Source organism: Carcharodon carcharias, chromosome 13, assembly GCF_017639515.1.
Source record: "Carcharodon carcharias isolate sCarCar2 chromosome 13, sCarCar2.pri, whole genome shotgun sequence".
Lineage (NCBI taxonomy): Eukaryota > Metazoa > Chordata > Chondrichthyes > Lamniformes > Lamnidae > Carcharodon > Carcharodon carcharias.
Genome location: NC_054479.1, coordinates 104671441 through 104694339, shown reverse-complemented (window position 1 = coordinate 104694339; position 22899 = coordinate 104671441). Strand labels below are relative to the sequence as shown.

Genomic DNA, 22899 nt, shown 5'->3' with positions numbered 1-22899 from the left:
TGTTGGTCTTTTTGCGTACTTACTTTCCTGGAAGAAATAGAACAGATATTGTGTACTTCAGTGCATTTTTGGTATGAGTGCAGCATAATGTTTTGCACTTGAGCAACATCTCATTTTGCCTTATCCTTTGAGAACTCAAACATTTGTTTATGAAACTTGATGTTAATTTTATCTTAGCCTGTTTTTAACATAATTCATGTTGTAAATTCCTTTGATGTGAAACATGCCATATAAATATAATTATCTTTCATCATGAGTGATAGAGGCCTCAAGCAGCAAATCACTGATCACAGTTATAAAAACAGAAAATGCTGGAAAAACTCAACAGGTCTGACAGCTGCATACACTTAAACAAGGGGTCTCACTTCCCTCTAAGGTCAGTACCCAGTAATAATTATGAATGACACAAAACAACTTGGATACGATTTCCGCTTTATGTGGAAAATCTTTATTAATCCATTAAACAATAGTATATACTTAAAACACCAGTTGCTTAGTAAAACCCACATGCAGGAGCTCATTCCTGGGTGTTCAGTCTGCTGAACAAATTCTTCCACATGACTTTTTTAAAAATTCATTTATGGGATGTGGGCATCGCTGGCTAGGCCAGCATTTATTACCCATCCCTCATTGCCCTCGTTCAGGGGGCATTTAATAGTCAGCCACATTGCTGTGGATGTGGAGTCACATGTAGACCAGACCAGGTAAGGACAGCAGATTTCCTTCCCTAAAGGACAGTAGTGAACCAGATGGGTTTTTACAACAATCGACAATAGTTTCATGGTCATCATTAGATTTTTAATTCCAGATTTTTATTGAATTCAAATTCCACCAACTGCCATGGTGGGATTCGAACCCGGGTTCCCAGACCATTACCCTGAATCTCTGGATTACTAGTCCACCATGCCATCGCCTGGCCTAAATTGTTGAATATACTTCATTCATAAAACTTTATTCATAAAATATCGAAAAGAATATTACAAAAGATTTCAAAATAGTCATTACTGAAAGTGCAATGATATTTAAATTTTCTACATAGATCATGTTGCACACTGAGATGCTTCAATATGATTGTGACACATGTATACATTCAATGTGAATCATACAACCTGAGGCATTCTCTACAGTTTTCTGCCCCTTGATGTACTGTGGCTGAAAGGCCTTAGACAGCGACCTTTCCCCATTGTGCCTCTGTGGCGGCCTCCCCCAGCTTTAGAGCATTCCTCAGTACGTAGTCCTGGACCTTAGAACGTGCCAGTCTATTACACTTGGTCATGGGCAGCTCTTTGCATTGGAAGGCCAACCCTGCCAGACCAAAGAGTGTCTTTCACCAATGTGCAAACATAATGATCCTCCATCTGCAGTTGGTGTTTGTCTTCATGTGTGTCCCTGGGAACAGCTTGTACAGCACAGAGTCCTGTGTCACAGAGCTGCTCGGGATGAACCTCGACAAAAATCACTGCATCCCTCTCCAGACCTTCCTTGCAAAGGCACATTTCAGAAGGAGTTGAGCAATGGTCTCTTCCCCACTACAGTCACCTTGATTGCAACGTGCAGAGGGGAAGAGACTGCAGCCATGTAGGAAGAATCTGATGGGAAGGACCTTTTGCACTACCCGCCATACTACATCATGGTGCTTGTTTGAAAGTTCTGGTGATGAGCCATTCTGCAAAATGAATGACAGTCTGCACGGGGAACCATCCAACAGGACCCATCATCTCCTTTTCCCATAGGGCTTCTAGGACAGTATGTGCAGACCACTGCCTGATGGACTTGTGGTCAGAGGTGTCTTTCTGCATAAGCTTTTCCACAAAGGATAGATGATAGGGCATGATACTACTACTTGGAGCGTTCTACGGCAATGTGGCCAGACCCATCCTTCACAACTTCGGGAATAGGTAGAATCTCAACATCTAATGACACTTGGTGTTTGCATACCAAGGGTATATACACAGCTTGGAGCAACCACACACAAAGGTGGCCATCAGGATGAGGTGATATTGGGTAGGCTTTTCCCACTTTACCTAGAGGTTTTTGCATCGTGTCCCTGCGAACACGTTCAATTTTTGACCTCCAGATAAAGTGGAAGATGGCTTGGGTGCTTGCCACAGTACAGGAGTGAGGAATGAGCCAAACCTGCATCCCATACAGCAACACCAAGAGTGCCTCAAACCTGACCAGGTTCTTACCCACAATGGAGAGGGAATGTCACTCCCACATGCGCAGTTTGTTTTTGTCCATAGCCACTTGCTCCTTCCAGTTTTCAACACATGACCCAGTCCCTCTGAACCATATCCCCAGCATCTTAGGCAATCTAACCTGATGGTGAAGATGACAGAGAATCAGTCAGCCCAGTTCCCAAAAAACATGATCTCGCTCTTGCCATGATTTATCTTGGCTCCTGAGACCAGTTCAAACTGGTTGTAGATGCTCGTCAGTCGGCGCACCGACAGCGGTTCCGAGAAGAAGACGCCGACGTCATCCATGTACAAGGGAGGCTTTGACTCGAATGCCTCCACTCCCTGGGATCATCTCTTGTCTTATGCCCGAATCCTTTCTGATGGACTCAGCAAAGGGTTCTATGCAACACACGAACAGGAAAAGGGAGAGAGTGCAGTCCTGCCTGAATTCTTCTGCATGACTGCCTGTGGCTGACCAAATTATGCTTACAGGCTGCAGCAAAAATGTCCTTCTGGACTGTGGCTTTATACCCCTTTCTGACCCTGCTCCCTTGACATATAAGGTAATACTTCAAATCAGGTCATCTGATTGGGTTTCAGTGCCTTATCAATCCCACCAAGGCTTTCCAACAAGAGAGAATCTAACCATTGCCCCTTGACATTCAATGGCATTACCATCAGCGAATCCCCCACTATCAACATCCTGCCATTGACCAGAAGCAACTGGACTAACCACACAAATACTGTGGCTACAAGAGCAGGTCAGAGCCTAGGAATTCTGCGGTGAGTAACTCTCAACACCTGACTCCCCAAAACCTGTCCACCATCTACAACGCACAAGTCAGGAGTGTGATGGAATACTCTCCACTTGCCTGGATGAGTGCAGCTCCAACAAGACTCAAGAAGCTTGACACCATCCAGGACAAAGTAGCCTGCTTAATTGGCATATCATCCACAAACATTGACTCCCTCCATCACTGACGCACAATGGCAGCAGTGTGTACCATCTACAAGATACATTGCAGGAATTCTCCAAGCCTCCTTCGACAGCACCTTCCAAACCCACAAGCAATACCATCTAGAAGGACAAGGACAGTAGGTACATGGGAACCAGCACCTGGAAGTTCCCTTCCAAGCCACACACCATCTTGACTTGGAAATATATCGCTGTTCTTTCACTGTCGCTGGGTCAACTCCTGGAGCTGCCTCCATAACAGCATTGTGAGTGTACCTACACCACATGGACTGCAACAGTTCAAGAAGGCAGCTCACCACCACCTTCTCAAGGGCAATTAGGGATTGGCAATAATTGCTGGCCTAGCCTGCGATAGCCACACCCCATGAATGAATAAAAAATTGCAAGACCACCTGCATGTGGTCATTTCTTGCTCTCAGCAGAGGAGTGTCTCCAGGTGCGTGCCAACAATGGATGTAATAATTTTTATAATATTCTGGTTTATTGTAAAGTAGGTTATGGTTGTGAATAAAGATGGTTCTGTCTGTGTGATACAATTACATTGGAGTCAGGTAGACTGCAGGCTTGAAATTATTAAAAGATTGGTGTAGAAGTATACTTGAAATGCTAATAAGTAAACATAGATGCTGTCTTGGCGTATAAGGTGTGTGGAAATTTGCATTTTTAGATAAGTGAAGGAACTGTTAGGATTTCAAAGAGATGTTAAGATGTTTACAACTAGCCAGATAAGCAAAGCCAAGTAGTGTTTATTTTTCCCAAAGGTTACTGACAATATTGACAACGTGAAAGTTTTTATATCGTGGGGAAAGTACATTTCAAAAGACATGTGGAACAATGGAATTTACAGATTAAAGAGAGAGAAACATAAAGGAGAATGAAAGGCTATGTGGGGGTGGGGGGCATGTAAGATCTAACAGCAGTGTATGAAACAGCCTTCAGGAAGCCTCCAGCCATTTTTGAAAAAAACTGCTTTTTCCAGTAACTAAAGTTGGAGACAAATTGTTGGAATTCCACTGTCAAGTGGGTACTGTGGTAACTTGCTGGCTTGTTTACTTAAATTTAAAATCTATTTTGGACTGTTGCCTTAAAGTGGGTATATAATTGGGAGTCAGGTTAATTAGGAATTTTAAGATTTGTTATAGTATTAAGTAATTGTAGTCTTACGTATGTGCTTGAAATCTCTACTTTTGTTAAATATTTTAATTTAATTTTTAAAATCCCTAATGGTCTTAGTGGACTCATTATTTATGAATTCAGTGCATACATCTTCTCGTGGTAAATACAAATTGCAAAACCGTTCTGATAGGTGGCCAACTTTCCCTTGTGGATTTGGTCCGGTTGGCACACATCACTTGCCACATCATAACACCCCGATTAATCTCCCCACCAACAGCAGACTAACCCACGACATCTCACAGGACTCCTCACAAATGTCCAACCCTGCACGGGACAGCCCAACTATTCCCCTCACCCCGAAACTACCCTTCCCACCCACCCACCCAACTACCTCCACTGCATCTCAACTACCCCCCTCACCCCCCCACCGCCCATAGAATGCCCGGACTACCTCCACACCACCACTCACTCCCCACCTCCACCATCACTTGACTACCCTCCACAATCCCTGACTACCTCCCCAACACCCCTATCTCACAAACACACCCCCTACCACTACCCTCCTCCTCCACTGACAGCACAATCCCCCTCCAATGACTACTCCCTGACCTCCACTTATCACCGACCACACAACTGACCACTTGCCCCCAGTGACCACAAGCCCACTGATCATCCGACCCCCAACCTCCTGACCACCCCACTGACCACCTGATCCCCACACTGACCACTCCCACCAACTACATCACCTGACCTCCCCAATGACCCACCTAACCTCCTTACCCCCAACCCGTTGACTCACCCTGACCCACGCTACCCTCTACCCCCTCACCACCGACCCACCCTGCTCCCCAATGCTAGCTTCTCCCCCAAATCCCACCCGCTTAACTTACACATTTACCTTCTGCCTGGTTTCTCAAAGTGGCTGGAATTTTAACCTACATGCTTTGTGGCAGCTAATTCCATAAGAAAGCAGGTGATTCTTCCTTACTTTCGACTCAGTGCCCCTGACACAAGATGTCGGGAACCCGCTGCACTTCACTGTTCTCACCTGGCCTGAGTCAGCTGAGGGAGGTCAGTCAACAAAGGTGAAGCTACATTTCAGGGTAAGTGGCTAGGAGCGGAGTGGCAATCCGACTATGATTGCCACTCCACAGAATTTACAGCCGGTGATCTTCTGATCCACAATTGAGAATGCTGCCACTGAGCCAAGACTGAGATCAATTGCACAAACTTGTATTTCTAATCAAGTCAGAAATTTGACTTTTAAAAATAAAATACACGGATAACAGACTCTTGTATTGATTGCTTTTGCAGCACTGAGACCTGTGTCCTGAATATTTTTTCCAAAAATATACTTTATTCATAAAATTTGTTAAGTATATTGCAAAACATTTCAAATTGAATGTTACAGAAAGTGCAGTAGAATTCAGCTTTTCTCCATACAGCATGTCCATTCTGAGGTGCCTCAATACAATGTCAATACTTTTGATATCCACAATATACATTGTATCACAGGCATACAGCTTGAGGGGCTGTACACGGTTTCCAGCCCCTTGGTGTACTATGGCTGAAAGGCCTTAGACCCTGAATATGCTGACTGTAAAAAGTTTGCAATGAAATTCCTGCCTGATGGCTTCTAGCTTATCCATTGTTAAAATAAACACTAATAAAGCTACTTCGAGGTTGAGATGAAAAAATAGATTAAACCAAAAGCTACAAAAACATACTTGTTCCATTTTACATCCTGTTTTTATATTTTTTACTTTGAGTTTACTATTTTCTATTAATTTAATGTTGCATTCCGCTAAAAAGCTAATTCTCAAAAGATTTAACAGTATAAATTAGAGAAGAAGGCTTTGATTGGCCAACAAGCTTAAAGGCTGCTTGAAAAAAACTAATCAGCCAGAGCAGTGGTGATTGACGCTATTATTATGTCAAGAGGAAGGAACTGCTGAGACACATGAGCTATCCTGCTTGAACAATAGTCCCCTGTTTGTTAAAGTGTGGCTGGATCTTATAATTTCAGTGACTTTTGCTCCTAACATGGTAATCTCAATTGCTGAACAACCAGTGTTGGATATCTTAAATAAAAACAGAAAATGCTGGAGAAACTCTGTAGGTTAGGCAGCATTTATAGAGAGAGAAACCAAGTTAACATTTTACACCTGGGAGCCTCAGGTCTGTAGTCACGAACTTTTTCTGTTTTTATATTTCAGATTTTCAGCATCTGCAGTATTCTGCTTTTTGATTAGTGTCGCTTATCTTTCTAGTATAGAATGGCCTAACACTGTTGTTATTCAATTTTAAAATGGTTAAATTTGTGGAGTGAGCTATTTATAAGAGAGTTTGAGACAAGGCCTTTTATAGAACATTGCCAGACTATTTCATTTGACGTTTGGAAGGACTGTATTTGCAGAAACTGAAAGCTTTACTGAATGACCTATTCTGTCTCTCTTGCAGATACACTGGACTAAATTAAAGACTCATCCAATCTGTCTGGTAAATTTTCATTTTATGATCATTATTAAAAGTGAACAAAGCTAATTGTGTCAGGTGGTCTAATTTCTGGCAGGACAGTAGAATTAGAGAAATTGGAACAGGTGTAGGAATTTGCCCTTTTGAGCCTGCTCCAACATTTAATAAGATCATGGCTGATCTTGTACCTCATGTTCCTGCACTATCCCCATGTCCCTTGATTCTCTTGGTGTCCAAAAGTCTATCGATGTCTCTGACTAGTCCCCTGTTTTTTGAGACAGTGACCCCTTGAATTCCCAGCCAGCAACATTCCCAGCAATATTTTCCCAGCAACAACTTTGCCAAGCTCCTTAACAATTTTACATGTTTCAATGAGATCACCTCTAATTCTTGTAATCTCATTCATTGCAATCTCTCACCATCTGACAGTCCCCTCATCCCAGGAACCTTTATTACATTCCCTTTCCTGAGGTAAGGAAACTGTGTACAGTGCTGTGGTCTGACCAAAGCCTAGACCATTGCAGTAAGACTTCTTCACTGTCTTATACTCCACTCCTTTTGTAATAAAGGCCAACATATCATTTGCTTGCTGTACCTGTATGTTAACTTTGTGATTTGTTTACAATGACACCCATGTCCCTCTATCAACATTTTTCTGTCTCTCTCCATTTAGAAAATTGGACAACCTCTCATTCATCGGCATTGTAGTCCATCTGCCACATTCTTTCCCGCTCACTTTAACCCAACTAAATCCTTTTGCAGCCACTTGGTGTCCTCTTCGCAGCTTACTTTTCCATATAACTTAGTTTTGTCAGAAAACCTAGATATGTTACATGCCATCTCTCATCTAAGTTGATTTACATTGTAAATAGCTGAGTTCGAAGCATTGGTCTTTGCAGCATTTTACTAGTTACCATCTGCAAATCCAAAAATGACCTATTTATTCCTACCGTGTTTTCTAACCACAAATCAATCCTCAGTTCACGCAAATACATTACCTCCAATACCACAAACCTTAATTTAGTCTAATAACCACTTGTGCAACACCTTAGCTAAAAGAGCGTGAGAAGGGGCGAGACTCAGCGGAGCTGGAGAGTTAAAAGAGCACGTGAAGGGGTGGGAATGAGATAAACACAGCAAATTGCAGTATACATAGGAATTATTCTAAATTAAGATAATTAAAATAACTTAGTAAATACCTTATACTTTATATAAAGCGTTTACTATAGTATGTCAGTGCAGTTCGGCCATGTGGAATGTGCATCTTGCGGGATGTAGAAAGTCATGCAAGCACAAAGTGCCCTCGATGACTACATCTGTAGGAAGTGTCACCAGCTGCAGAAACATGAGCTCCAAGTTGTGGAACTTGAGCGGCGGCTGGAGTCACTGTGGTGCAGCTGCAAGGCTGCAGATTACGTAGATAGCATGTTTGGAGAGGTGTTCACACCACAGATAAGAAGTACGGGCAGAAAGTAAATGGGTGACCCCCAGAGTATCTAAGAGAAACAAGCAGGCAGTGCAGGAATCTCCTGAGGCTATCTCGTTCTCTAACCATTTTTCCATTGTGGGTACTGGTGAACGAGATGGTTCCTCAGAGGACTGTGGTAAGAGCCAAGTCCATGGCACCAGGGGTGACTCAGCTGCACTACTACTATAGCAGGGGATTCCATAGTTTGGGGAACAGGCAGGTGTTTCTGCAGCCATAGATGTGAGTCCAGGATGCCGTGGTCCACATTAGGACCAATGACACAGGTAGGAAAAGGGATGAGTTCCTGAGAGCAGATTTTAGAGAGCTAGGAAGGGAATTAAAAAGCAGGACCTCAAGCAATACTCTCAGGATCCCAGTGCTACGTGCTAGTGAACATAAGAATAGAAGATTGAACAGTTCAGCATGTGGCTGGAGAAATGGAATAGGAGGGAGGGCTTTAAATTTCTGAGGCATGACTTCCACATCCCACAAGATACACATTCCACATGGCCCAGCTGCACTGATGTACCTTATAGTTTATATAAAGCATTTACTACAGTATTTACTAATTTATTTCAATTATTATCTTACTTTAGAATAATTCCTATGTATACTAAAGTCCACTGAATTTATCTCAGCCTTGCTTCTTCTCGCACCCTTTTAACTCTCCGGCTCTGTTCTAATGACAAGACATGCACTTCTGGACTTGCCCCTTCTTGCGGCCTTTTAACTAAGGTGCTGCACAAGTGGTTATTACAGTAAGTTACAGTTTGTGGCGCTGGGGGTAATATATTAGCATGGACTGAGGGTTGATTAATGGTTAGAAAACACAGTAGGATTTAATATGGTCTTTTTTGGTTTTGCAGGTGGTAACTAGTAAGATACCTCAGGACAGGTTACACCTTAAAAGGACTGGGACTAGTGCCCTCGTCCAGAGGTTTGCTAGTGCTGTTGGAGAGGGATTAAACTAGATGGGCAGTGGGGTGGCAACCTGGGGGGAAATTCTGAGTGCAGAGGAGAAAAACTAGCAGTGGGACGTAATGAAGTATCAACTGATAACAAGGATAGACCAGATAGTTGCATCAAGGCAGTAAGAATACTGGAGAGTTTGATAGAATTAGAGTAGGCAACAGTGAGTCATGAGTTGGGGTCAGAATAAGTGGGAAAGTAAAAAAGCCTAAATCAGGACTAATGCGCATGTATGTGAATGCACGGAGGGTGATTAAATAAGATTGGTGAACTGCAGGCACAAGTTGACAAATGGAATTATGATATCATTGCTATAACAGAGAACTGTTTCAAAGAAGAGCAGGACTGGGTGTTACATATTCCTGGGTACAAGGTGTTTAGGAGAGACAAGAAAGGGGGTGGGGAGTGGCAATATTGGTTAAAGATGGCATTACACTGCTGGAGAGAGAGGATGTTCCAGAGAGATCAAGGACAGAATCTCTCTGGCTAGAGGTAAGGAATGGGAAAGGTGTAATAATATTGATTGATTGATGTAGTATATAGACCTAGTGGAAGAGATGTGGAGAAACAAACTTGAAAAGAAATTATCGAGAGTTATAGAGTAACCATAATGGGGGACTTCAATTATCCAAATATAGACTGGGATAGGAATAGTACACAAGGTCAAGAGGGGCAAGGGTTCCTGGAATGTGTTCAAGATAATTTTCTACAGCAATATGTTTCCAGTCCAATGACAAGGCATGCATATCTGGACCTGGTTCTGGGGAATGAGTTGGCCTAAGTGGATCAAATAGTAATGAGAGAGCCTCCAGAGGACAGTGACCATTATATCATAAGGTTTAGGCTAATCATGAAAAGGACAGAGAACAATCCAGAGCAGGGATAATTAATTGGGGGAAAGCCAACTTTGATGGGATGCGAATGCATCTTAGTCGAGTGAGTTGGAATCAAATGTTGGCAGAAAAGACAGTGGCTGAACAACGGGCCACCTTCAAAGACAAAGTATTGCAGGACAAATAAATCCAGAGTGCCCTGGGTGACTAGAGATAGAGGTAAAGATGAAAAGGAAGGAGTGCACGTACGACAGATGTCCGGTAGAAAATACAATGGAGAATCAGGCTGAATATAGAAGGACCAGAGGGGAAGTGAAGAAACTAATAAGAAAAGCAAGGAGAGAGAATGAAAAGAGGCTGGCCGCGAACATAAAAGGGAATACCGAGGTCTTCTCTGAGCATGTAAATAATAAAAGGGTGGTAAAAGAAAGAGTAGAGCTGATTAGGGACAAAAAAGGGGATTTGCATGTGGATGCTGGAAAATATAGGAGGTGTTGAACAAGTACTTTGCATCTGCCTTTATAAAAAAGAACTTGCTACCCAGGCTGAGGTGAGAGAGTAGGTAACTGGTACAGTTACAGAACTTGCAATAGAGAGGAAGGAGGTGTTGAAAAGGCTATCTTTACTTAAAATACATAAGGTACCAGAACCGGATGAGATGCATCCAAGGGTACTGAGAGAAGTGAAAGTGGAAATTGCAGACGCACTAATGGTAATCTTCCAGTCTTCCTTAGACACAGAGGATGTGCCAGAGGACTGGAGAACTGCGAATGTTGCACCCTTGTTCAAAAAGGTGTGCAAGGATAAAGCTGGCAATGACAGGCTAGTCAGTTTGTCCTCAGTGGTAGGGAAACTTATGGAAACTATAGAATGGGAAAAAATCAATAATCACTTATGACAAGTGCAGGATAATTAAGGAAAACCGGCATGGATTCATCAAGGGAAAATCATGTTCAACTAACTTGCTGGAGTTTTTTGAGGAGGTAACAAACCGGAGAGAAGGTTGATAAAGGAAACACTGATGATGTGGTGTATATGGATTTTCAAAATTCATTTGATACAGTGCCACACAACAGACTTGTGAGCAAAATTCTAGGTCATGGAATAAAAGGGAAAATAGGCACTTGGATAAGAAATTGGCTGAGTGACAGGAAGCAGAGCATAGTGATAAATGGTTGTTTTTCAGATTAGAGCAAGGTTTGTAGTGGAGTTCCTCAAGGGTCAGTGTTGGGATCTTTGCTCTTCTTGGTATATATTGACCTAGACTGTGATGTGCAGGGCATGATTTCAAAATGTGCAGACGGTACAAAGATTAGAAATGTCAGCTGTAATGGGGATAGTCTTGAACTTCAAAAGGACATAGACATATTGGTGGATTAGGCAGACAAGTGGCAGATGAAGTTCAATGCAGAAAAGTGTGAAGTGATTCGTTTAGGCAGGAAAGATATGGTGAGACAGTATAAAATAAAGGGAGAGCCTCTAAAGGAAGTGCAGGAACTGAGGGACCTCAGTTTATACGTTCTTACGTCATTGAAGATGGCAGGGCATGTTGAGAAAGCAGTTAATAAAGCATATAGTATCTTAGGCTTTATTTGAAGGGGCATTGAAAATAAGAGTAAGGAGGCCATGTTGTATTTGTATAAGACACTAGTTAGGCCTGAGTACAGTGTCCAGTTCTGGGTGCCATACTTGAGGAAGGATGTGAAGGCATTGGAGAGGGTACAGAGGAGAATCACAAGAATGATTCCCGGGGTGAAGAACTGTAACTATGAGGATAGATTGTAGAGATTGGGACTGTTTTCATTGGAGACTTGATAAAGGTATTCAAGATACTGAGGGGTATGGATAGGATAAATAGTGAAAAACTGTTCCCATTCAAGAGAACATCAAGAACTAGAGGGCACAGATTCAAAATAATTGGCAAAAGGAGTAAATGTGATGTGAGGAAAAATGTTTTCACCCAGAGGGTGTTTGGAGTCTGGAACAAACTTCCCGAAAGGGTGGTGGAGGCTGATTTGATCGAGGTATTCAAAAGGGTATTGGATTGCTACCTGAAAAGAGAGAATGTGTAAGGCTACGGGGATAAGGCAGGGCAATGGGCCACCGTGGAATGCTCTTTCAGAGAGCCAGTGCAAACTCGATGGGCCAAATGGCCTCCTTCGGTACTGTAAAGATACTGTGATACCTTACCGAATGAATGTTTTTTGAAAATCCAAATAAATTACACCCACTGGTTCCCTCTTATCCCATCCTATTAGTTGCAACAGTTGTAACAGATCTGTCAAACATTATTTCCTTTTAATAAATCCATGTTGACTCTCCCCAGTCGTATTCTGGTTTCCTAAGCCCTGTTATATTTTCCCTAATAATAGGTTCTGGCATTTTCCCTACTACTGATGTCAGGCTGATTATATATCAGTGTTCTCACAGCAGTTCCCACACTAGTTATAGTCTGCCAACCTGAAAATGACCTGTTTATTCCTATCGTCCATAGTTCCCTGTTTCCTCTCTCCTTTCTTGAATATGTTTTCTAACTATCAATCCATGGGGGCCACTCTGGACTCTAGGGAATTCTGGATGCTCAAAATCAATACATCAACAGACTCTTTTAAATGCCTAGGTAATGAGTTTCAGGGACTTTATTGGCTTTTTCCTCCAATACTGTTCCTTTGCTAAAATTAACATCCTTCAGTTTGTCAGGACCCTTGCTTCCCCCCTACTTCCAGAATGTATTTCTCTTCCACCATTAAGACAGATATGATGTATTTGTTTATTGTCTCTGACATTTCCTTATTTTCTATTACAATTTCCCCTGTCTCTACCTATAAGGTACCCATGTTTCCTCTTTGAATTTCTTTGCTAATCTTTGCTTTCTTACACCTATAGAAGCTTTTACAATCAGTTCTATGTCTCTAGCTATTTACTTTCATATAATATGTTCTCATTCTTTATTAATTTCTTGGCTATCCTTTGCTAAATTGTAAATCTTCCCAGTCCTCAGGCCTACTATTGCTTTTAGCAACATATATAAGCTCTTCCATTAATATAATATGATCTAACTTTTGTTGGCCATGTTGGGGTGACATTTTATGGTGTTTTCATTCCTTAAGGAAATGTATAATTATTGTGAGTTATGAATTTAATCTTTAAATATTTACCATCGCTTATCTACCCATCATATCTTGCAATCTAGTTTCTCAATCTATCTGAGCCAACTCTGCCCTCACATCTACATAATTTGCTTTGTTCAGACTTAAGAACATAGTTTTGAACTTAACTAAATCACTCTCAAACTCAATATAAAATTCATCATGTGATCACTCTTCTGCAGAAGCTCCTTTATGACAATTTAGTCCTGGTTCATTGCACAATACAAGATCTAAAATAGCCTGTCCCTGAGTTGGTTCCTCTGCATCTTAATCTCAAAACTGTCTTGAATGCATTCCATGAGCTTGTTTACCACACCTTCTTTAAATTTGGTTAGCTCTGTCTATATGATGGTTAAAGTCCCCTGTGATTACTACAGCTACCCTGTTGCATTCACCTCTAACTTTCAGCTTTATACACTGCCCAACACAACAACTACTGTTAGGGAGAATTTAAACTACTTCCAGCATTGTTTACTATCTCTTGTTTTTTAACTCCACCCAAATTGATTCTATATCTTGATTTTTCCAAGCTAAGATGCTTTCTCTCTACTTCTTTATTCCATCTTTTATTATAAGTGTACTCCAAATCTACCATTTTTTCTAACTCTTCTAAAAGCCATGTGTCTTGGAATATTCAATTCCCAACTTCAACCATAGTTCCTCAAGCTCTCCTGGTAGAACCTCATGCCTTGTTTTATCTGTGTTATTGGTTTATATGTGGACCGTGGAAATGGGACCCTCCCCTTTCCACCCTCAAGTTCTTCTTTTGCCTTGAGGAAATATCCTTAACCCTGACACCGGCCGGCCAATGAAACTTTCCGAGCTCCCACCCAAGGTTGTAGAGAGCAATGTCTGTTCCCCTAACTGTACTGCCTGTTTCACTACCACATTGCTTTTCATTTTCCCTCACTTGAACAGCCTCTTAAACCATGTGCATGGACTGTTCATGTACCCACCCTGTGAATTTTGCCCAAATCCAGAACAGCAGTAACAACCTCACACCTGTTGTATAAGGGGAATGGCCAAGACTCCTCAAGCATTCCACATGGGGGCCCCTTTACCTACCTGACTCAGTCACACCCTCCTGTCCCTGACCACTAACCAGACCCGTACCACGATCTAACCGAAGGTGTGTGACTGCCTCCTGGATCAAAGTACCCAGGTAGCTTTCTCCCTCACTGATGACCTGCAATATCAGCCCCTCGGACTTCTGTTCATTCAGAGTTATCGAATTGTAGTTCCTCAAGACGCAAACGCTTAGAGTAGATATGGTATCTAGGATCATGAGGCTATGCACACACTCCCATATGCTGCAATATGGCATCCCTCCCAGTACTGCCACCCTTATCTAAACTTGTTTTATTTACTTAATTAATTCAAGATTATATATTTAATCACCTTGCTTACTTTTTATAGTTTAAATTGAAAGTATGCACCTGCAAACTTAGCCCCACTGCCCTTTGCAATTTATTTTCTTCTCCTGTGTCATTCACCTCTCTGTGGTGCTGCTCTGCGAGGCTTATGTTTAAGTTCTTGTGGTGCTGTTTCGGTGCCCGTTATTCTCCTGAGGACCTATCACAGCAAGAGTTAATAGAAAAGCCTCTTTATGGGAGGGAGAGGTTAATAAGTTCTTATTTAGGGCAGCGATTACATTCTTATGACTGCGAATAATTAATGTGGCTGCCATTCTCAATCTACATGCTTGCAGTTTCCTTTACTGCTTTTTGTTAAATAGTTTGAAAAACCCTTCATGCATTTTAAGCATTTATCCATAGTCCACTCTGCTCCCTAGGCAGCAGAATGAACAGATATATTTATATCTGGAACTTTTCTCATGCAGTCAGTGCCTGCATGCAGCAAGACCTGCACAATATTCAGCCTTGAGCTGATAAGTGGCAAGAAACATTCGCACCACACAAGTGCCAGGAAATTACCATTACTTCCAACAACATGCAGAAAGCTCGACACCATCCAGGCCAAAACAGCCTGCTTGATTGGTATCCCATTCACCACCTTAAAACATTTGCTTTCTCCACCACTGGTGCAAAATGGCTGCAGTGTATGCCATCTACTGAAGCAAGATGACATGGCTTCTGTAACAGCACCTCAAATTCTTGAGCGTTACCCCTAGAAGGGCAAGGGCAGCAGACACATGGGAACATTGCCTCCTCCAAGTTCCCCTCCAAATTGCATGACAGTCTTGATTTGGAAATATGTCACCGTTAGTTTGTCAGCGCTTGGGCCAAAATTGTGCAACTCCACACCGAACAGCACTGTGGAAATACCTTCACCTCACTGCAGCGGTTCAAATTCATGGCTCACCATCACCATCTTGAGGGTGATTAGGAATGGGTAATAAATGCTGGTCTTGCCAGTGACAGCCAAGTCCCGTGAATGAATAAATGGATAAAATAAAGTGCCTTTGATTGCTCTATTGAAGCAAAACAAAATGTTAAAAACTTGGCAGGTGCAAACTATTATTAGCTCACCTTTCAATTCTCTTGCCATTCGCTCTTCTCCCTTATTCACAAATTATGTTTCCTTATGTGAATTTTCAAAGCCTGTGCATTTACATGGTACCTTTGAAAATGTTTCATGACATCCTTATAAAAGTTGAATCTGATTATTTATTTAGTGGAGACCGTTAAGATTCTCAGAGCAGTGTTCTATGTGAATGATTTGGCAAATTAGAAGGAAGTTGTCAGATATAATCACTGAGCAATGCATCTGTGTAATCTGCAAAGATATTGCTGATGGTTTCCTTCCTGTTTGTATTTGCCTTGTGTAGAGCCATTTCCTATGACTACAATTGTCACTATTGCTGACTTTGGAGCCATTCAGAATGAAGTCGTAACAGTAGAGCTTGTTATCTTTGAGTGATCTGATGTAGGTTGGCAAAGAATGCTTCCATTATTTCATGCTTCCAGACTATTCACCCAACTGCCTTTCCATTCTCACATTTGACCCTTTCTTAAATGAGCCCAATATTCTGGCCTCAATTACCCTTCTTTGATGACTTATTGCAGCTATTGATCATCCTGTTTTTAAAAAAAAGTCTGTTCTAAATTTGCCTTTTTGCCTTGACATATCCAAGTATTATTTCATACTCATCTTCTCTATCCTATTAAATTTTTTATATACCTATGAACTCGCCATGAGTCCTGGATTAATAGTTCAGAGAATGTGAGTTCACATCCTACCATGGTAGCTTGAGAGTTGGAATTTGGTTTATTCAAACAAAGTCTTGAAATAAAATGTGCTGTCAGTAAGTGACTGAGAAGCAGTCGGATGGTCATAAAAACCCAGCCATTTCACTTATGTCTTTTAGGGAGGGATACATTCTGTCCCTGTTTATTCTGGTCTGTCTGTGACTCAAGTCCCAAGTTGGTTGACTCTAAACTGCTATCTGAAGTGACCAGCAAAGCTTCCTTGTGAGCCTTCTCCAATGACATGGGTACTGCTATGCTTACTTTACAAGTTGACTCTGACCATGCTCTTCCCATAAGAGAAAATTTTTAAAAATAAGTAAAATATCAAAGTAGGATTCAGTCACCTTAAGCGAAATAGGAAATACAGAATAAATGTAGGTAGACATTGTTCTGTCATGTCAATCAATTTCACTTTACTGTCCTTATGGAAATTCATTTTGGGTACATTACTTGTATGTTAAAAAATTACATGTAACTGAGTAATGACAATAAAAGAAAGAAACTAACCCTATTACGAGATCCAACTATAATTAAAATATGTATTAAAACTGTCCCAATGCATTCAAATAATCAGTCAGCAACTCCCAACATGAGTGCATATCCTCATCCGTACATCAAACTACTATTAAAAGTTCTCATGGAGAAGGGTATAAACAAGTTCCGGAACCAGTTTGCCCTGTATCTGAGGGATTGTAGCCTTATCCTGGCATGATTGGAGATCAGCCTGAGTAAATGATGGATGGAGAGCAGTGGGATATAGGAAATGAGTTGTGAAGCCATAACCCATGAAATTGGGTATATGCTTAAAAAGGGAAAACATGCAGCATTATGGGGAAAGAGCTGGCGGATGGGACAGATTGAGATAGCTCTTTCAAATAGCCAGCACGGGCATGATGGGGCCTGTGCTGTAAGATTCTATGTTCCTTTAATCTTACCATTCCTTGGATGATGTGTACTCCAATGTTGCAGTTTGGGTTGTTTCCTGTCTTCATTGCTTTCATTTCAATCACTTTATGATTTTATGGTTCAGTGATAAAATTCATTTCTACAAAGGAGTGCATGTACCATATATGATCTGAGGTGTTATAGTATCATGAGCATTATTAGAGCACACTGAACCAGATGGACTAGAAGTTTGGAGTCTGGGCTGTACAATATTACCCAATCTCATTTGGTGTTGCAAAGGGAAAGACTCAGTATCTCTGAGCTTTGAGAAAGGGGGCAAAAAACAATCATTCAAGCTTCTGCTTGCAATTGCTGCTCACGAACTACTGCTCGAGGTATGTGTATGTAAGTGCTGGTGAAGGCATATTGAACCTGAGCCTCTTTATTGAAGAGCCTACTGATGCTTGTGTCAAGAGTCACCCAGGAAGAATGGCCACTGAATCAAAAATGGGTGAGGCTCTAGATCACTACAGTTCATTGTGGAACTGTAATCCACTACGAATTATTGCTTTCAGAAGCAGAGGCGCAAGAGGAGAAACATTTATATAACAGGTTCATTTGGAATTGACTTTGATAAAATACAAACGTATGATTTTGGAGCAGGAGTAGGCCATTTGGCCCTTTGAGCCTACTACACCATTCAAAAATATCGTGGTTGACCTGATTTTAACCTGAACTACCCCGATAATCTTTCACCCCTTTGATTATCAAGAATCTATCTACCCCTGCCTTAAAGATGTTCAAAGACTGCCTCCACCACCTTTTGAGGAAGAGAATTCTAAAGACTATCAGCCCTCTGAGAAAATGTTTTTCCTCACCTGTCTTAAATGGGCGACCCCTTATTTTTAAACAGTAACCCATAGTTCTAGATTCTTCCACAAGAAGGGAACATCCTTTCCACATCCACCCTGTCAAGTGCTCTCAGGAGCTCGTATGTTGCAATCAAGTCGCCTGTTGCTCTTCTAAACTCCAGTGGATTCAAGCCTAGCCTGTCCAATCTTTCCTCATAAGGCAACCCATCCATTCCAGGTATTAATCTAGTAAACCTTATCTGAACTGCTTCCAACACATTTATATATTTCCTTTAATAAGGAGTCCAGTACTGTACACAGTGCTACAGATATGGTCTCACCAATGCCCTGTATAACTGAAGCATAACCTCCCTACTCTGGCATTCAATTCCCCTTGCAATAAATGATAACATTCTGTTAGATTTGCTAATTGCTTGCTGCACCTGCATACGAATCTTTTGCGATTCATGCATTAGGACACCCAGATCATTCTGTATTTCGGAGCAATGCAATCGCTCATTTTAGATAAAATGCTTTTTTATTCATCCTGCCAAAATGGACAGCCTCACATCTTCCCACATTATACTCCATTTGCAAGATCTTTACCCACTCACCTAACCAATCTGTACCTTTTTGTAGCCTCCTTACGTCCTCTTCACAACTTACTTTTCTACATATCTTTGTGTCATTAGCAAATTTAGCAAATATACCTTCGGTACCTTCATCCAAATCATTTATATAAATTATAAAGAGTTAGGCCCTAGCACCGATCCCTGTGGCACACTACTCATCATATCCTGCCAACAGAAAATGACCCATTTATGACTGGTCTGTTTCCTGTTAGCCAGCCAATCTTCTATCCGTGCCAATATGTTACCCCTACATCATGAGCTTTCATTTTTGGCAATAACCTTTGATGAGGCACCCTATCAAGTGCCTTGTGAAAATTTAAGTACAGTCCATCCACCCTTTATCACAGCATCTGTTACTTTTTCAAAGAACTCCAATCATTTGGTTAAACATGATTTCCCTTTCACAAAACCATGTTTACTCTGCCTGACAACCTTGAATTTATCTAAACGCTTTGTTATAATGTCTTTAATAATAGCTTCTAACATTTTCCCTATGACCAGCCTATAGTTTCCTTCCTTTCTTCCTTTTTGAATATAAGGTTACATTAGCTATTTCCAATCTAGTGGAACTGTCCCCACATCTAGTGAATTTTGAAAACTTAAAACCAACACATCAACTACCTCACGAGCCACTTCTTTTAAGACCCAAAGATGAAATCCATCAGGACCCGGGCACTTGTCAACTCTCAGTTCCAATAATTTGCTAAGTACCATTTCCTTGGTGATTGTAATTTTGAGTTCCCCCCTCCCTTCAAATTCCTGACTTACATTTCTGGGATGTTACTTGCATCCTCTATAGTGAAGACTGATACAAGATACCTCTTCAATTCATCTGTCATTTCCTTATTTTCCATCATTAATTCCCGAGACTCACTTTCTATAGGACCAATGCTCACTGTTAGCTCTTTTTTAAATATCTTTGGAAACTCTTACTATCTGTCTTGATATTTCTAGCTAGCTTTCTCTCATAGTCTAATTTTTCCTTCCTTATCAATTTTTTAGTCATTCTTTGCTGTTTTTTATATTCTGTCCAATCTACTGATCTGCCACCCATCTTTGCGCAATGATATGCCTTCTCTTTGAGTTTGATATTATCTTTAACTTTTTTAGTTAACCACAGATCATGAGTCCTCCCCTTGGAATTTATCTTTCTTGTTGAAATATATCTATTCTGTGTATCCCGAAATATCCCTTTAAATGTCTGCCACTGCATCTCTATTGACCTATCCCTTAACTAAATTGCCAGTTCACTTTTGCTCAGTCTACTTTCATGCCCTTCTCAATTGCTCTTATTTAAATTTAAAATATTAGTCTTGGACCTATTCTTCTCTTCCCTAAACTGAATGTAAAATTCAATCATATTATGATCACTCTTACCTAGGGGCACCTTCTCTATGAGGTCATTAAGCAATCCTATCTCATTGCTCAACCAGGTCCAGTATAGCCTGGTCCCTGATCGGCTCCAGAACATGCTGTTCTCACAATTTATCACAAAAGCATTTTATGAATTCCTCACTGAGGCTACCTTTGCCCATCTGATTTTTCCCATGATAATTGCCGTACCTTTCTGACAAGCTCTTTGATCACACACACACACACACTCACTCACTCACTCACTCACTCACTCACTCACTCACACTCACTCCTGGTTTCCTGAACTTAGGTCATTTCTCTCTATTGTTCTAATATCATCGTTAATTAACAGAGCCACCCCTCCAGCTTTTCCTAGCTTCCTGTCCTTCCTAAATGTCACATACCCCTCAACATTCAGGTCTTAATCCATGTCATCCTGTAGCCATGTCTCTGTAATGGCTATCAGGTTGTACATTATGGGTTCATCTGTTTTGTTTCAAATGCTATGTGTATTTGGATACAAAGCCTTAAGTTTTGTCCTTTTTATTATTTTTGTAACCTCTAGCCTTATCTGCTGATTTGATCTTAGATTTGTACTCTCTGTCCCTCCTTGTCACAGTCTGTTTATCATTTCCCATATTAATACCTTCCTCTCTAGCTTTGTCTCTACTCTTTGATATATCACATCTTCCCAAATTAGATCCCTTGCCCCTACCATTTAGTTTAAAATCCTGTCTACTCCCCTAGTTATGTGGCTCGCAAGAACACTGGTCCTAGCATGGCTCAGGTGTAACCCATCCCAACGGTACGGTCCCCACTTTCCCCAGTACTGGTGCTGGTGGTGCCAGTGCCCTACAAACTGGAACCCACTTCTCCCACACCAGTCTTAGAGCCATGCATCTACCCCTCTAATCTTATTTGCCCTATTCCAATTTGCACGTGGCTCAGGTAATAATCCAGAGATTATTACCTTTGAGGTTCTGCTTCTTTATTTGGTGCCTAGCTACTCATACTGACTATGCAGAACCTCTTTCCTTGTCCTGCCTATGTCGTTGGTACCTACATGGACCACGGCTACTGGATCCTACCCCTCTCACTGATTGATAGTTCCTCTTCAGCCTTGAGCAGATATCCTGAACCCTTGCACCAGGCAGGCAACACAGCTTTCTGGAGTCTCGCTTTTTGTTGCAGAGAACAATGTCAATCCCTCTTACTATAGTGTCCCCTACTACCACTATGTTCCTTTTTGCTCCCCCTGCTTGAACAATTTCCTGTACCATGTTGGCATAGCCAGTCTGCTCATCCACCCTGCAGACCTTGCTTTTGTCCATACAGGTTGCAAGCGCCTCAAACCTGTTTGACAATTGCAAAATCTGAGGCTCCTCCACTCCTTTCTGCTTGGTCCTTTTACCTGTCTAACTCATGGTCGCACCCTCCTGTCCCTCATGCTGACCAAAGCAGACGACCCTATTCTAAGAGGTCAGACCATCTTCTGGAACAAGGTGTCCAGGTACTTCTCCTCCTCCCTTATGTTGCGCAGTGTCTGCAGTTCGGCTTCCAGATCAATAATCTTGATCCAGAATTCCTCTAGCTGCTTAGACTTTCTGCAGACATGTTTGTCCTGGAACGCCTTGGTGTTCAAAAGCTCCCGCATTCCACAGCTGTAACATAACACCTGTCCTGCTTTTGTAACTTATGTTATTTAGTTAATTTAGTTACTTTATTATTTAACTTAGAATATCGTGTGAGATGTCAGAACAGCTGATCTCCTTAACCAAGTACTTTAGTCTGGAGTTTGTGACTTTTTTTTGTTCTCTTCTAGTACCTGGATAAGGTAGAAATGGAGATGAGAACTTGTGAGGAACCTCGGCCTCCTAATGGACCATCTCCTATTGCGACAGCTTCGGGTCAAAGGTGAGTCATGAGGACCAAACCCTAAATTGTTCAGGAAAATTGCTGTAGAACTTCACCATGGATGCAGTTTATTTATTTTCATTTTATTTGGATGCTTTTGTTGTCTCGGGTTATATCTGAAGTTTAGATTTAAAGTTAAGATTTGGTGCAAGAAAGCGCAGCTAATGATTTTTTTGTGTGAAGTCAATGATAATGTGTTTTAATGCTTTCAAAGAGTGAAGACATGGCTATTTACTTACAATTGACATGTTAAGTATACTGAGTGTATATTTATTCAGTTAATGATTTGTTAATCTTATTCTTATAGTGAGTATGGCTTTGCTGAAAAAGTTGTAGAAGGCATCTCTCTCTCTGTGAATTCCATCATTATCAAAATCAAAGCAAAAGCTTTCAATGCATCTTTTGAATTGTCCCAGCTACAAATATATAGTGTTAATACAAGCTGGCAGCAAAGTGACCTGCGATTCACCAGAATACAAGATCCTCAGCGTGGGGAGGTAAATGCTTTCTTTTTGGATTATTGCTCTTTGCTGCTTTATTCCATATTTCATAATATATCTGAAATTGGCTTTTACTTGACTAATTATCAAAAGAAAGTTTTTTTTAAATGACAGTATCAAATTGTTTGAATGCAAAAATATATGGGCCTGAAATTCTACAATGGTGTGCAAACCTGTGTAACTGGAGCTATGTGTCTGCAGAGAATTTCCAGAATCCACTGTGAAGCACTTTCTGGTTTGTTGATTAATCTGCCAGTTAGAGACACCTGTGCCTGTGGATAGTAGTCCGCTGAAAAGACCCGATAGTCTAACCACACTTCGCCTTTGGGGTGCTGGCTTCCTCCCAGATGGGGAACCATACAGATATGTTCACAGTGATACCCTGACCC

At 41.3% G+C, this 22899-nt stretch overlaps 1 protein-coding gene across 6 annotated transcripts in view; it reads left to right on the top strand.

Moving 5' to 3' along the window:
• Window positions 1–22899, top strand: part of uhrf1bp1l (UHRF1 binding protein 1-like) — a 134759-nt gene that overhangs the window by 39096 nt on the left and 72764 nt on the right. For all 6 annotated transcript variants that reach the window (XM_041202591.1, XM_041202593.1, XM_041202592.1 and 3 more), the window contains exons 3-5: window positions 6733–6771; window positions 21919–22010; window positions 22318–22507. In XM_041202591.1, coding sequence (XP_041058525.1) covers window positions 6733–6771; window positions 21919–22010; window positions 22318–22507 — 321 coding nt within the window. The remainder of the gene's footprint in view (window positions 1–6732; window positions 6772–21918; window positions 22011–22317; window positions 22508–22899) is intronic.